The sequence below is a fragment of the Mesocricetus auratus genome, unplaced genomic scaffold, assembly GCF_017639785.1.
Source record: "Mesocricetus auratus isolate SY011 unplaced genomic scaffold, BCM_Maur_2.0 Super-Scaffold_4256, whole genome shotgun sequence".
Classification (NCBI taxonomy): domain Eukaryota; kingdom Metazoa; phylum Chordata; class Mammalia; order Rodentia; family Cricetidae; genus Mesocricetus; species Mesocricetus auratus.
Window position 1 is genome coordinate 84,607,030 of NW_024429182.1, and position 14,602 is coordinate 84,621,631.

A 14,602-nucleotide genomic window follows, 5' to 3' on the forward strand; every position below is an offset into this window, starting at 1 on the left:
TTTTTAGTTTCATGTATTTCTGTGTAACTCGCCATGGTATTAGATAAAGAGGTCAACACTGAAATTTTTTTTCTTAACTGCTTCAAGAAGTCTCAGATACAGTTCTGATGTCTTTGGCCTCCAGAGTTGCTGTTGAAATCATTGTGTTAGTGTTTTCCCTTAAGTATAATCTTTTCCTGTATCCTCTGGGGATTTTTTTCCTTCATCTTTGCAATTCAAGGAAACTGTTTTATCTGAGGTATTTCTCCACATTTAGCCATTGAGAGTTCACCAAGTATTGTGAATCAGTTTTATTAACTAAAAGAATTATGCTGTCCTTTCCTTTGTAATTTTATTTACACATATATTTGGAATTTTGACGGCATTCCCATTTTGCAAAATTAGTTTTATTATTTGCCTATTTTTCTTTTCTCTGTAATTCAGTTTCAACATTTCCTATTTCCCTGTTTTCATGGTCAGTGCTTTTGTTTTCTGTTGCAAGACCCTAAGAACTTTTAACATAAGAAAGTCATTGAACTCTAGATGTTCTACTGACTCCTTCCTGTGTATTCCTATTCTCTGTCTGAAGTAGCTAGGTATTTTGGGTAATATTTTGAAATGTCATTGCTATTTTTAATACTGTTAAGCTCAATATCATATGTAAAGCTTCTGTTTCTAGTGCCTATTTCTCTTGATTATTGGTAATATTTTACTGATTCTTCACATTTATATCTTTTTTTTTCTTGGTTTTACGAAACAGGGTTTCTCTGTATTGTTTTGGAGGCTGTCGGTCCAGCCTGGCCTCGAACTCACAGAGATCCGCCTGCCTCTGCCTCCCGAGTGCTGGGATTAAAGGCGTGCACCACCACCGCCCGACTCACATTTATATCTTAAAATGCATTAAAGAATTTTGTTATAAAAGAATAATGAAAAAGGTCTTTGATGTTACTATATAGTATTTTTAAATGTTCTTATTTTATGTGTGTGGATTTTTAGTTGCATGTATTTCTATGTACTATTTGTGTACCTCTTGCTCATGGAAAACAGCAAAGGTATCAGATGCCCTTGAATACAAGTTACAGATGGTACTGAGTTGTCATGTAGGTGCTAGGAATCCAACCCAGGTCTCCTCCAAGAGTGGTCAGTCTTCTTCACTGCTAAGCTAACACAAAATACCCCACTTTGTTATATTTTTAAAATATCTTTCACCCAAGAAGTTCTGAAAAATTATCTGATCAGGGATTTTTTTGTTTACTTATTTATGTGTTGTTTATGTATGTGTGCATCTGTATGTGCATGTGTGTGTTTATATATGTATGCATATGTGATAAGTGTGTGTTTATGTGTGCTTGTGCATGTGGAAGCCAAAAAACAACCTCTTGCATTGTTTCTCAGGAGCTGCACATCTTTTTTGGTTGTTTTGCCTTTTGGTTTTGTTTTGTTTTGTTTTTTCCTTTGAACAGATTCTATCACTGACCTGGGGCTAGACACATAGACTAAGCTGGACAGTCAGTGAGCCCCAGGAATCCTCCTGCCTGCCTTTGCCTCTCCAGTGTATTACCACCTAAGAACTGAACTAAGTTCCTCACTGAGGTATTTCCCCACCCCTATAATCTCTAGTTTAGGGATATCCTGTTAGAACAGTGGTTTTCAATGTAGGTTGTGACTCACCCTCCCCACCAGTCCAGGAGGTAGCACATCAGGTATCTTGTATATCAGATATTTACCTTACAATTCATAAAAGTAGCAAAATTACAATTGTGAAGTTTATAGTGGAGGGGGGTATTTACCACAATTTGGGAAATTATAACTAAAGGGTCACTGTATTATGGAGGTTGAGAATCACTGTGTGAGAATGACTTGTCAGGATATAAGCAGGGATTTCTCTACTCTAATACTAAATATTTTTACCACAATTACCATTTTACAAAATCAATACACTCTGCTAAAAAAATAATAATTCCCTTTTCTGTATCTGAAACTATTTCAAGTCAGTAAAATAGTTCCTTACTTTTTATCTGAAGGCTAGTGTATATCAAATTATACAGTACACAGATGTCTAATGTGTTTACTGAGTGAACTAAAAAATGGGCAAATAGTAGCCAACACAAATAGCTTAACCATGTCAATACAGTATATGACACTCAAAGTAAAACGTGTGAAATGATAAGAATTTACATTTCCATATGCTGTGAGGACTCCCATGTTTAATTCATAAAGAGTCATTTGCAAGCTAGACACGGGGATGTATACCTATAGTTTCAAATACTTGAAAGGCTGAGGTATAAAAAGTCGTTGACACAAACGGTTCAAAGCTACTCAGTACAACAGTAACACCTTGCCTTAAAAATGTGTTTTTGAAAACAAGATTATTTCTTACCGGCTCTTTTCAGACCTACATGATGAGTCAGTGACACAGATGATGACCTCTGCTTTGGAACTGTCAGGAGACTTGAGCCAAAAGGCCCATTTAGGTGGCATCCATGACTAATACAAGGAAAAAATTAAGACTTTTTAGTTCATAAAAAGTTCCTCTTGGCAAACCAATTAGCCAATTTGTACTTCTACATTCAGACATAAGAAGACTTCTGCCCAAGCCCTAGAGGAGATCCGGCAAAGCTTTTCTATTAAGAGAGCAAAATAACAAATGCTTCTGACTTTTCATTTCGTGTCTGTGATGCAACTTCTCAATCCTGCCACAGTAGAAAAGAAGCACCCACGAATACTATAAACTAGCATGGGTAAGTTCCCACAAAATGCTGTCCACAAAACATCATGGAACAGATTAGGCACAGCAGGTGTAGCACCTGGAAGGTCTCTTGAAACAGACTCTAATCTCATCCCCACATTTCCAATTGTAAGTCAGGTAGGTCAGGTAAGTCAAGGTAACATGGTTTTCTAATTAGGTTTTAGATGATGTAGGTTTGCTAATCCAGGGCCCTCACTGAGAACCACTGACCTAAAGTAAAGCTTTTCCTTATTTTCTGTTCCCCTTTCTCTAAAACACTATCATTAATCTAGTCATTTTACAGAGCTGAAATAGTTATTATAAGTTCTAGTGTTTTCCCCAAGATTAATAGGGTTAATACACTATCCATATTTAATCATAGCACTCTAAGATACAAAGTATATGAAACACATAATGCTACATCTTCCCTTCTTTATATATCTTTATACTTATTTTTTATTTTTATTTTTAAATTAAATTAGAAAAAAGGTTGCTTCACAGCTGGGCGGTGGTGGCGCACGCGTTTAATCCCAGCACTCGGGAGGCAGAGGCAGGCGGATCTCTGTGAGTTCGAGACCAGGCTGGACCGACAGCCTCCAAAACAATACAGTGAAACCCTGTCTCATAAAGACCAAAAAAAAAAGAAACAAGGTTGCTTCACATATCAATTCCAGGTCCCTCTCCCTTTCCCTCTCCTCCTCCCACGCTCTCCCACCAACACCTCAAATACTCCCTTCATTTTCCCAGGGAGGGTGAGGCCCTCCATGGGGGTATGTATCCATAGTCTGTCATTTCATCCAGGGCAGGGCCTAGACCCTCTCCTGGGAATCCAGGGTGAGAGTGCATCTCTCACTGTTGGATGGGCGCCCAAAGTCCATTTGTATACCCGGGATAAATACTGATCTACTACCCAAGGCCCAATAGATTACCTAGGCCTCCTCACTGACACCCACACTCAGGGGGTCTTGATCAGTCCCATGCTGGAATCCCAGCCATCAGTCTGGTATTCAAGAGCTGATTCAGGTCAGCTGTTTCTGGGGGTTAAACCAGCCTAGTCTTAACCCCCTTGCTCATCAGTCCTCCCTCTTTGTCACTGGATTCCTTGAGTCCAGCTCAGTGTTTAGCTGTGGCAGTCTGCCTCTGCTTCCATCAGCTATTGAATGAAGGTTCTGTTTCCCAGACTCTCTGGCCATAGGATTGTAAGCTGGCACTCCCCAGATCTATGTCTAAAATCCATATATGAGAGAGTACATGCCATGTTTCTCTTTTTGTGACTGCGTTACCTCACTCAGGATGGTTTCTTCTAGTGCCATCCATTTGCCTGGGAATTTCAAGATTCCATTGTTTTTTTTCTTCTGAATAGTACTCCATTGTGTAAATGTACCACATTTTCTCTATCCACTCTTCAATTGAGGGGCATCTAGGTTTCTTCCAAGTTCTGGCTATTACAAATAATGTTGCTATGAACATAGTGGAACAGATATCCTTGTTGTATAAATGTGAATCTTTTGGGTATATACCTAAGAGTGGAGTTGCTGGGTCTTGAGATAGGTTCATTCCCATTTTTCTGAGGAATCTCCATACTGATTTCCAAAGTGGCTGTATGAGTTGGCACTCCCACCATCATTGGAGGAGTGTTCCCCTTTCACCACAACCTCTCCAGCATAAATTGTCTTCAGTGTTTTTTTGTTTTTTTTTTTTTGTTTTTCAAGACAGGGTTTCTCTGTATTGTTTTTGGAGACTGTCCTGGAACTCGCTTTGTAGACCAGGCTGGCCTCAAACTCACAGAGATCCGCCTGCCTCTGCCTCCCGAGTGCTGGGATTAAAGGCGTGCGCCACCAACGCCCAGCGTCTTCAGTGTTTTTGATGTTAGCCATTCTGACAGGAGTAAGATGGTATCTCAGAGTTGTTTTTATTTGCATTTCCTGGATGGCTAAGGATGTTGAGCACTTTCTCAAGTGCCTCTCAGCCATTTTAGACTCCTCTATTGAGAATTCTCTACTTAGTTCTGTAGCCTTTGGTGTTTTGGAGACTTGCTTCTTCAGTTCCTTGTAAATTTTGGAGATCAATCCTCTGTCTGATGTGGGGTTAGTGAATATCTTTTCCCATTCTGTGGGCTGCCTTTTTGACTTGCTGACTGTGTCCTTTGCCTTACTCTAAGAGGTTCAGTAATACTTATAATGTCTATATATTTGCTGGCGTACTTATATTATTGGTTGACTCCAGATGTGACCTCAAATGACATAATCAATACCACTTCTGTAAGACATTTATTTTTATTTATTTATTTATTTATTGGTTTTTACGAGACAGGGTTTCTCTGTATTGTTTTGGAGGCTGTCAGTCCAGCCCGGCCTCAAACTCACAGAGATGCCTGCCTCTGCCTCCCAAGTGCTAGGATTAAAGGCGTGTGCCACCACCGCCCGGCTTCTGTAAGACATTTATTTAGCAGCCATTTTTCTTCATAGTTACAAGTATAACAAATTCTTCACAGCAATTGAACAGGCCTCAGGACTACATCCTCAGTCTACTCTTTCAATTTTTATTGATGTAGGCTCAGTTCTCAGTAAGTTCCTCCCTAGCTCCTAACATCCTTTCTGCTCAAACTCCCTTTACTCAACAAAAAGTTAGTTTTGACCTCAGGGGTATTTATTCATATTTCTATCACAAACAGTCCCATGTTGTTCATAACTTTAATACTTACAGATTTTTTGAATGTTTATGTAGTATGAGGGCATTTCTATATGAACATTCATATGTATGCAGACACATGTATGTGTCCATAGGCAGGTACACATGAATGTGTATAAGTATGCATGAGGAGGCTTGAGGCTGATATAGGGAATCATCATTGATTGCTCTCAAACTTATTCAGTTTTACAATAGAGCCCTGATAGGGCTAGTCTAGCTAAACAGCTTGATCCAGAGATAACTTGTCTCTGCGTTCTGAGTGCTGAAATAAGTAGGCAGCCAATCTAGCATTATATAGGTGCTAGAAATCCAAATTCAGGCCCTTACACTCGAATAACAAGCAGTTTATTCACTGAGCCATTACTCAGTCCCTAGAGTTTCTCCCTTGATTTGTGAGTTCCTTTTGGGTCTGTGTCTTTCTCATATCCACATTCACTGCAGATATGGCACAATCCTTGATAGAAGTGTTCAAAAGATTTTGGAGGGCAATTAAATAATAGACTCTTTACATTTCTACTTTACAGCAAATAACAGATATCGTCTACTCTGAAATGTTGAGTCAGTGCTTTTTCTTCACAGAATCAACACTATTATCCAACATGGATGACATACCCATATAGGACGGCTGTTAAACAGTCATCTGTTTTCAAATATGTTAGTGTAATCACAAACCCTTCACTGGAACTGAAAACTTCAGTAATAATGGGTGAGAATGACTAGAAAGTGAAAAGTCTCATAAAATAGGGAGAAAAAAATGTGTTAGGGAAATTACAAGCTGAACCAATTACTTCTCCTTAATGCACAAAGCCATTTTTTCTCAGGTGATAGCATTTGTTGATAATTCAGTTATTTGGAAATTAACTGCTTATTAGAAAGTTTCAGGAAGTCTAAAGCAAGTTGCATGTTTTTGTTTTTATATAGGGAGTTTATATTATTTTTAATGCTCTCTTTTTTTAATCAGAAACATTTTTGTTGTTTCTGTTCTTTTCTTCAGCATAAGAATTAACCCAGTGCCTCCTGTTACTCTAGTTCTTTGAAAGACTGTCCCACCGATTTCTACCATTTCCAAGTAAGGATGCAGATCTGTCATAAGACAACAACAGATTGTCAACTTCTAGACTAAGAGTTTAAGAATCATTCTATAGGAATCAGCAAGGGATCCCGAGACTTAATGATGAGAAAACCATACAAACAAAGTTTTGCTTAAGGAAGATGGAACAATTGGTGAAGGACACTAAAACTGTCTATAAGAGGCTAATTCAATAGTCCAAGAGAGCTGCAGCAAAACTATGAAATAGTGATAAAGGAGAAGATGAAATAGAGGACAACTTTACAGAGATAATGCCTATCTATAAAATGAAGTAGAGGGTACAAAGATAACAAGTATACTAGTAAATTAATTTTGTAAACAACCACTAAGCCAGGGAATGATAGAATTAGGCCAAAAACAAAGACCAAACAATGATAACAATTTTTTAAAAGGACAGCTGAGGGATGAAAACTATGGCTTCAGTTATATCCAGAAATGTTTACAACTATAATCAAGTTAATTTATAGTCAGGAAAGCTATAATCAGACACAAAGCTGAGTTTAAATTAAGGCCCAAAAACCCAGAATGAGAGACTATAACAATATCATAGTGAATACAGAGCTATTATTAAAACCCTAAAGATTCCTGGATAAAAGTATCACTGGCATTAATCGATATCACATAGTGTATGTGTAGATAATGGTCACATGACTTTGAATTAAATTCTCTATAATCTAATTAAAACTCAATTATTTAGTCATACTAGACACAGTCCACATGTTCAATATTCACAGGTAGCTGAGGGCCTCAATTTAGACAGTGCAGATAGAAAACATTTGTTTCTGCATAAATTTATTTTGTATAGCATGTGTCTGGAGAATTGAAAAGAGTGGTGGTTGCTGATGTGTTACATATTCCTGACGGTCTTAGTTACAACTTTGTTGTTGTGATAAAACACTACAGCCAAATTGACTTGGGGAAGAAAGAGTTTATTTCAGCTTATAACTGTCAGATCACATTACATTACTGATGGAAGGGCAAGAACTCAAGGCAGGAGTCTGAAGGCAGAGGCCATAAGGAGTGCTTGTTTCTCACTGTTGGCTCAGACTACTTTCTTATAGAACCTAGAACCACCAACCAGCTCAGGGTTGCACCATCCAGTGACCTAGGCCCTCCCACATTGACCACTAATCAAAATGCCCCATTAATCTGCCTAAAATGACTAATGGAGGTATTTTCTCAACTGAGGTTTCTCTTCCTAGATGACCCTGGCTTGTGTTGAGTTTATATAAAATGAGCCAACACACTATTTTATCCCAACTATGTATAACGTACATTTGGAAATTTGCTGAGAAACTCCAGCTTCTGCATACAAGAAAAATTCTATTCAGCCTTTAAGGTATGTGTCTCTTTAAAGAAGACACACTTAAGACCAATTACTTTTTTGGACAAATTTCTAAATCTTTATTTGAATAAGTTTACTGAATCCAGAGAATCTACCTACATCGTGAACAGTTAACTGAGATTTCTCTAAACTATATTTCCCTTTTAAAAATGACTTGAATTTAATGTCAAACATTTTTAACTAAAAATATATTGCTGTAATGCAAATGTGAAGTGTGAAACAAAGTCCCAGTATTTTGTTCTTTTTAAAAAATTTTTAAAAAATTTTTATTTATTTATATTTTATGTATGAGTGCTATGCATGTATGCCAAAAGAGGGTTTCAGATCCTATTATAAATGGTTGTGAACCACAATGCTGTTGCTAGGAATTGAACTCAGGACCTCTGGAAGAGCAGCCTCCAACCCCCATTTTCTTGCTTTTTAAGCCCAGTAGTATTTCCAAGATTATGATTCCTTCCTATGGCAAAGAAACCTAATCTCCAGTTCACTTCCCATTTCCTATTTCCCATTTCCCCACATCATAATTACATTTTAAAAAATAAAATAAAAAATATCATGCTTAAGATAAAATTTTTACTGTTTCTCATTCTTCTGTATTACAAATTATTCATAATTCAATATATTGTTCATAATACTATACTGTTCAGTATACTCTATACTAAAGTTTTATGAGAAAGAAATGAGCTTAATTAAATAATATAAAATTCAAATTAAAAAGCCACAGCCGGGCGGTTGTGGCACACACCTTTAATCCCAGCACTCAGGAGGCAGAGGCAGGCAGATCGCTGTGAGTTCGAGGCTGGGCTGGACCGACAGCCTCGAAAACAATACAGAGAAACCCTGTCTCATTAAAAAAAAAGCCACAAAAGAATGTAGAAATTATAATTATCTGAGTGTGTTTCCCATATAAATCTTAACATAGATTTTTAAACATATGAACAGCTATGTTCCAATCCTGCCATCTACTGTTTCAAATGTGTAACTGTACACAGTTCCAACTAAAAGTTTAGCTTGACACCTGCTCAGTAGTAAGATAGTAGCTTAACATGGAATTCCCGTTCATTACAATTCTACTAACCTGGGTAACTGACTAAAAACAAATTTCTACCCACACAAGAGATCCACATCTTTCATGGCTTTCAAAAGATGAAGTATTAAATCCTTTGTTTTCAGGCAAATGGTATTTATTAATAGTCATAAAATATTAGTTCCTGTATTTTCCCAGTCTCACTTAATTGTGATTTCTTATTTAGCAGTGTTTCGTTTCAAGCCAGTTCTGGAGAGAGTATATAATATGACGAAGTCTCAGCTTAAGTAAGAACAGGTTTGGCACATTCTTGCTACATTACACTAGCAACTGCAAAGCATCTGAGGAATATTCTTTTTTTTTTTTTTCCAAGTCAGTAAGTGTGGAATAATCAACCCTGGACCCCTACACAATGGATCTGTGACTGCCTCTACAAACTGGAATGTCATCCCAACATAAAAGTAGAAACCTTGCCAGGCACATAGCATAGTTCTTGGTTTACGTCTCCAGAGAAGAGGATGAAGGGTCCAGGAACACAACATGCTAAATTGATTTTGGTATTCCTAAGCAAGTATTTTTCAACCTGTGATCTGCAACCCGTTTGTGGAATAGAATAATACAATAACCTTATCACAGGGGTCGTATAAGACCATCATGAAACACAGATGTTTTTGTTACAATTCATAACAGTAGCAAAATTACAGTTATAAAGTAGCAACAAAAATCATTTTATGGTTGGAGGTTACCTTAACATGAGGAACCATATTAAAGGTTGCAGCATGAGGAAGATTGAGAATCACTGTCTCAGCATGGACATGTTTTTTGTTTGTTTGTTTGTTTTTTAAGGTTCCAGCATTCTCTGTAACCAGCTGATCCTATCTTCTTTTTAAGAATCAGTCTCTTGATTATAAGCTAAAGGTAGGCTAACCAGACTTAATAAAAACAAGGCCTAACCAAAAATAGTCTGTTCCCACCGTGCATCTGATGTCATGCCCCACATCTGAACACCCCAAATAAAGACAGAAAAGGGAGTAAGCCTATTCCAAAGAAAATTCCAACCATACCTGGAATTCCCTGATTTTTTTCTCTTTGGAACAATACCTTAAACAATACTTTCCTCCAGCAAAGTTTGCCTATCAAGCTGACCAAAATCCTACTGTGCTGCTCTCTTTTTAGAAGCCTGAATTCATCCCTTGAGTAGTATTTCTCTACCTTATAATTAACTTTGAATCCTTACTTTAATCTCATCTTTCCATTTTTTCTTTGACACAGACAAGAACTGAAACACTAGCTTGAGGTCTCAATACAGTTTCTACCTTTAGGACCACATCAGGAGACACCACCTTTAAGAATTTCTACCTATGTTATCCAAAACTCCTGCAACAATTATTTCTTGATTTTAAAACTATTTCAAAGAGATGCTTTAAAGGCTCCCAGAGGTTTAAAGGCTCTCAGAACTTTACCTGGAAAGGCCTAGCTCCTGGTGAGGCCTTTTGCCACTGCTACGCTCCCACCTTGAGTGGTGCTCTTTAGCCAGCAATGCTGATGCTCCCGAGCTCCTCCTCAGTTGTGCAGTCGGGAAACCGTTTCTACTACTCAGTCCCTGCCAAGTAATTTCAAAATGGGTGAATTATCATCCTTTAATGTACCATATACAAGGGCAAATGAAACTATCAATATAACACGCACAGGTAACACAACATTTCACTTCTACTTCTACCTTCCAATTTCTACACTGTTGTCCTATTTGTTTTTCCTTAATAAAAAAGCTTCTGAATGACTTGAACTACACATTTTACTCACAGTTTTAAGAGAAAGAAAAGTTGGAGCTTAAAAATGGGTATGGAAGGTTAACACTAAAAATCAACTTCAAAGGACAAATTTAGGACCCACAATGACCACCATTTTTTATATTTTCAGCAAAAGGTATCCAAAGTACACGACAGCTGATGTGGAAAAGTTCCAGGGTTCTTGGTTACTTTTTAAATTAATGATTAATTAAGTACAGAATATGTCAAACACTATTTTACTGCAATTTTTTGGTAAATTCTCAATTGATCTAAATGCTCAATTAAAGGAAATAATACTTTTCTTAGACCACTGAAAATAACTGTCCCTGAGACATACCTAATATAATATCTGCTTTGTAAATTTTCCTCACTAGCAGACACTTCAGCAATATCCTTTCTGATTAGAATATTTTCTGTTTTTCTTTTTAGACTTTTGGGGCAAAGTCTTGTTATGCAGATTACTCTCCTAGATGATACCTCCCAAGTGCTGCAGTTACAAGGGCAGCATGGCTGGACTTTAAAGAATTGCTGTCTTTAAAAATTTCCATCTTAAGGCTGGAGAGATAGCTCAGTAGTTAAGAGCACTGACTGCTCTTCCAGAGGATCTAGGTTCAATTCCCAGCACCCAGGGGATCCAACACCCTCACACAGACACATATGCAGGTAAAACACCAATGTACATAAAAAATAAATTATTTAAAAAAATCACTATCTTAGATCAATATATGTCAGTGGGAAATGAAAAAGAAAAATATATTGGTGAAAACTCAAGAATATCTTAGAATCATTTTATAAATTACTGACTATCATCACTTTTGGGTGCTTGTGATTATGTGGTGTACTAAAAAAGCAACATGAATCAATACCACTGTTGAGTGAGCTCTAATGGATACCACACTATTTAGTAAACTTTTTAAGAGTAAAAACATAAACTATCTATGACCTAGATGATCAAGAGTTTTCAAGTCACTAAATTTTTCAACATTTCTAAACTCTATGCTAAGACCTGAGATAATTAAATCAACTGATCCAAAGCCCTTAAAAATCCTGTATTTTCCCTTTCTAGGTTCTATATAACTAGTACAATTTGACAAAATTAACTTACTTGAATTTTATTTTTTCCTTGGTAAGTCCCTAGCTGTAGAATCAGTTGAACTAATAGAATCCTTAAACTATTTCTACTTTTACAGCCTTATTATTTTAGCTATTAATAAAGATGTTACAATACAGTGACAGGTAACAGCACTATGAACAAGCATAAATAAAATATACCAAGTTAGTATGTTCTGTATGTATTAGTGTCTAAAGAAATCTTATTTTTTAAGTACCAACACAAAATTAGTCCCATATCTAATTATGGAAAAACCAGTGCCCACTGAGCTATAAAAAATGTCAGTGAGTTTTAAATCTGTTAAATACATTAAGTAATAATAATATATTGCTATAATGGTCAGTTATTCTTGGCTCAACAAGTGTAATTCCTGGACTCTTAAAAAAGAAGAGATTAATGGTGTGATCTACTAGTTACATAAATCTGGAACTAAGTTCCTTGGTGCTTTCTACTTCTTACTACAATAATGCCAAATAGTTCTTAGCATAAAAATTGTAACTGCTAAGTACAGAAGTGTTATTTAAAAGAAAAATTGCTAGAAGCATAACGTTTGCTCAGCATATGTAAGGCCCTTGGTTTAATCCCAAGCACTGTGAAGAAATTAATGAAAAATAAGTATAGAATTACTTTCATTTGTAACTCTCTGTAAAGCCACAGCAGCATGATATAATATAAAAGAAGCCAATACTTCGAAAGGAAAGTACATCATAAAACATTTAGAGGAATGTTTTTAATGAAAATGAATCATAAAATGAGATACATAAGGCTGGCTGATTACTATATTTTAACCTTGTGAAGTTTTCGATCTCCTTTCTCTACTGGATCTTCCACTTCAGAGCAGGGATAAAATCCAGGAAATGGTGTGAGAGGATTAATCTTTGGCCTACAGGAACCTGAGAAAGCACCCATTAAACTACTGATACTCCGCAGAGAAGAAATGACTTGTGGGGGAAGGCTTGGGTCAATCAGAAGATCTGACACCATATTGCGAGCTTCATTTAGCACTGAGAGATCAACTCCATTTCCACTTCCAGAATTCTAGAAAACAAAAAGGTAAAATTATGTATTTGATATGCAGCAAGTTTAACATTAAAAAAATAGTCTGATTTAAACTACAATACTTAAATAATATAATACTGTAATCCTGTTAATTACAAAATTTTAATCATGTGGACCTGGCATGAATAATATAATAACAGAATTCTAAGAGTGTGTGTGTGTGTGTGTGTGTGTGTGTGTGTGTGTGTGTATGTGTGTGTAACAGATACTATAAGCTTCAGCATTTCCATTTTTGGTATTTTATTTGTAATCTGGTTTTATTTTCTTTAACCTATTTCATGATAAATATCATTCATTACTTCATAACTAGCATACAACAAAGTATGTACTTATTTTGAAGCCTACAATCCTGCTACTTCAATAATTTCTTGATGACTTCCTTTACTTCATGGCAAAACTTAGGAGCATGGAAAGCCATTCTTTTATAACCTTACTTAAGAAACAGCATCATGACAGACATGTGCTACAAAGGTTCCCAGTTTCTAGACTTGAAACCTGCAACCTTGAACAAGCTATTTAATGTCTGAATGTTTTAGCTTTTTTTTTTTTTTTTTTTTTTTTGGTTTTTCAAAACAGGGATTCTCTGTATTGTTTTGGAGGCTGTGCTGGAACTCACTCTGTAGACCAGGCTGGCCTCAAACTCACAGAGACCTGCCTGTCTCTGCCTCCCGAGTGCTGGGACTAAAAGCATGTGCCACCAACACCCGGCCTGTTTTAGCTTTTTTAAAGGTTAAAAAAAAGAAGATAACATCTAGGCTGATTTGAAGATAAACCTGATTAATACATGTAGAACATATAAAACAAGGATAATGCACACACTTAAAAGAGTATCAGCATTATTATGAAAAATATGGATAAAAGTACAAAAAAATGGTATGAGGATTCAAAACAAGTGGCAAGTTTGAGCTGAACAATTAAGACAAAATGTATGAATGGCATAGTTGGAACTAGAAACCAAAACTTTGGTGAAATTCTATTTACAATTGTTAAGAACATTATATCCTAAGTTATTTGTCAGTGAAAGGTCATGTAGACTTTGAGTATCATAAAAAGGACAAAATGAGAAGACAGAGAAAAGTGAACAAAGGCTAATTGGAGCTAATACAATTTTAGAGGATAGCCACTGTCATTGTTCACTTAGAAGGCATATGTATATCAGGACCTGACAGAAGTATACAAAAGAAGTATTTGGTGCAGAGAGTCTAGTACACACAAAGAATAGCAGCAGAAGTCAGGCTGGCCTGTCTGAGCCAGAGCATGGACACCAGGACAATTAATGATGAAGAAAAATTAATGATGAAGGGGGTAGTCGATGAGTCAGAGAGCCAAAAATAAAAAGGATTTCACTGAGGTGTGTGAACTCATTTAAGTCTATGACAAGGTCTTGCTCTTTAATTCTAGGCGAGACAGAGGAGTGGTGAGCAATGCAGCAACATGACTCAACATAGAATTAAGTTAAATATTCAAATAATTTGATAACTTTTAACATTGAACATGATTCCATTTCTCATTGTCTTACATTGAGTAAAATTCCTGAGTTTGTACAGAAAGTTAGCCATTGTTTGTGCATCTTAAATGTTATTAAAGGAGAGGCAGATGGAGAGAAAGAGACAGAAAGAGAGGGGAAGAAGGAAGCAAGGAGAACCTGCAACTGGGGCAATGGTGGTGATTGTATTTGGTCCTTAAATAACAAACAATCTCTGGTAATTCATATACTATAATTTCAGAGATGCTTAATAGTGTTATTGAAATTAACATAACATGAGCTCATATTTTTATCTA

General features: G+C 36.4%; 1 protein-coding gene across 1 annotated transcript in view; it reads right to left on the bottom strand.

Moving 5' to 3' along the window:
• The window catches only part of Pde3b (phosphodiesterase 3B), a 145,597-nt gene that overhangs the window by 31,074 nt on the left and 99,921 nt on the right, over positions 1-14,602 (bottom strand). Inside the window, exons 3-5 of the mRNA XM_040756090.1 lie at positions 12,551-12,799; positions 10,324-10,463; positions 2,360-2,466 (exon numbers count right to left, since the gene is read on the bottom strand). Coding sequence (XP_040612024.1) covers positions 2,360-2,466; positions 10,324-10,463; positions 12,551-12,799 — 496 coding nt within the window. The remainder of the gene's footprint in view (positions 1-2,359; positions 2,467-10,323; positions 10,464-12,550; positions 12,800-14,602) is intronic.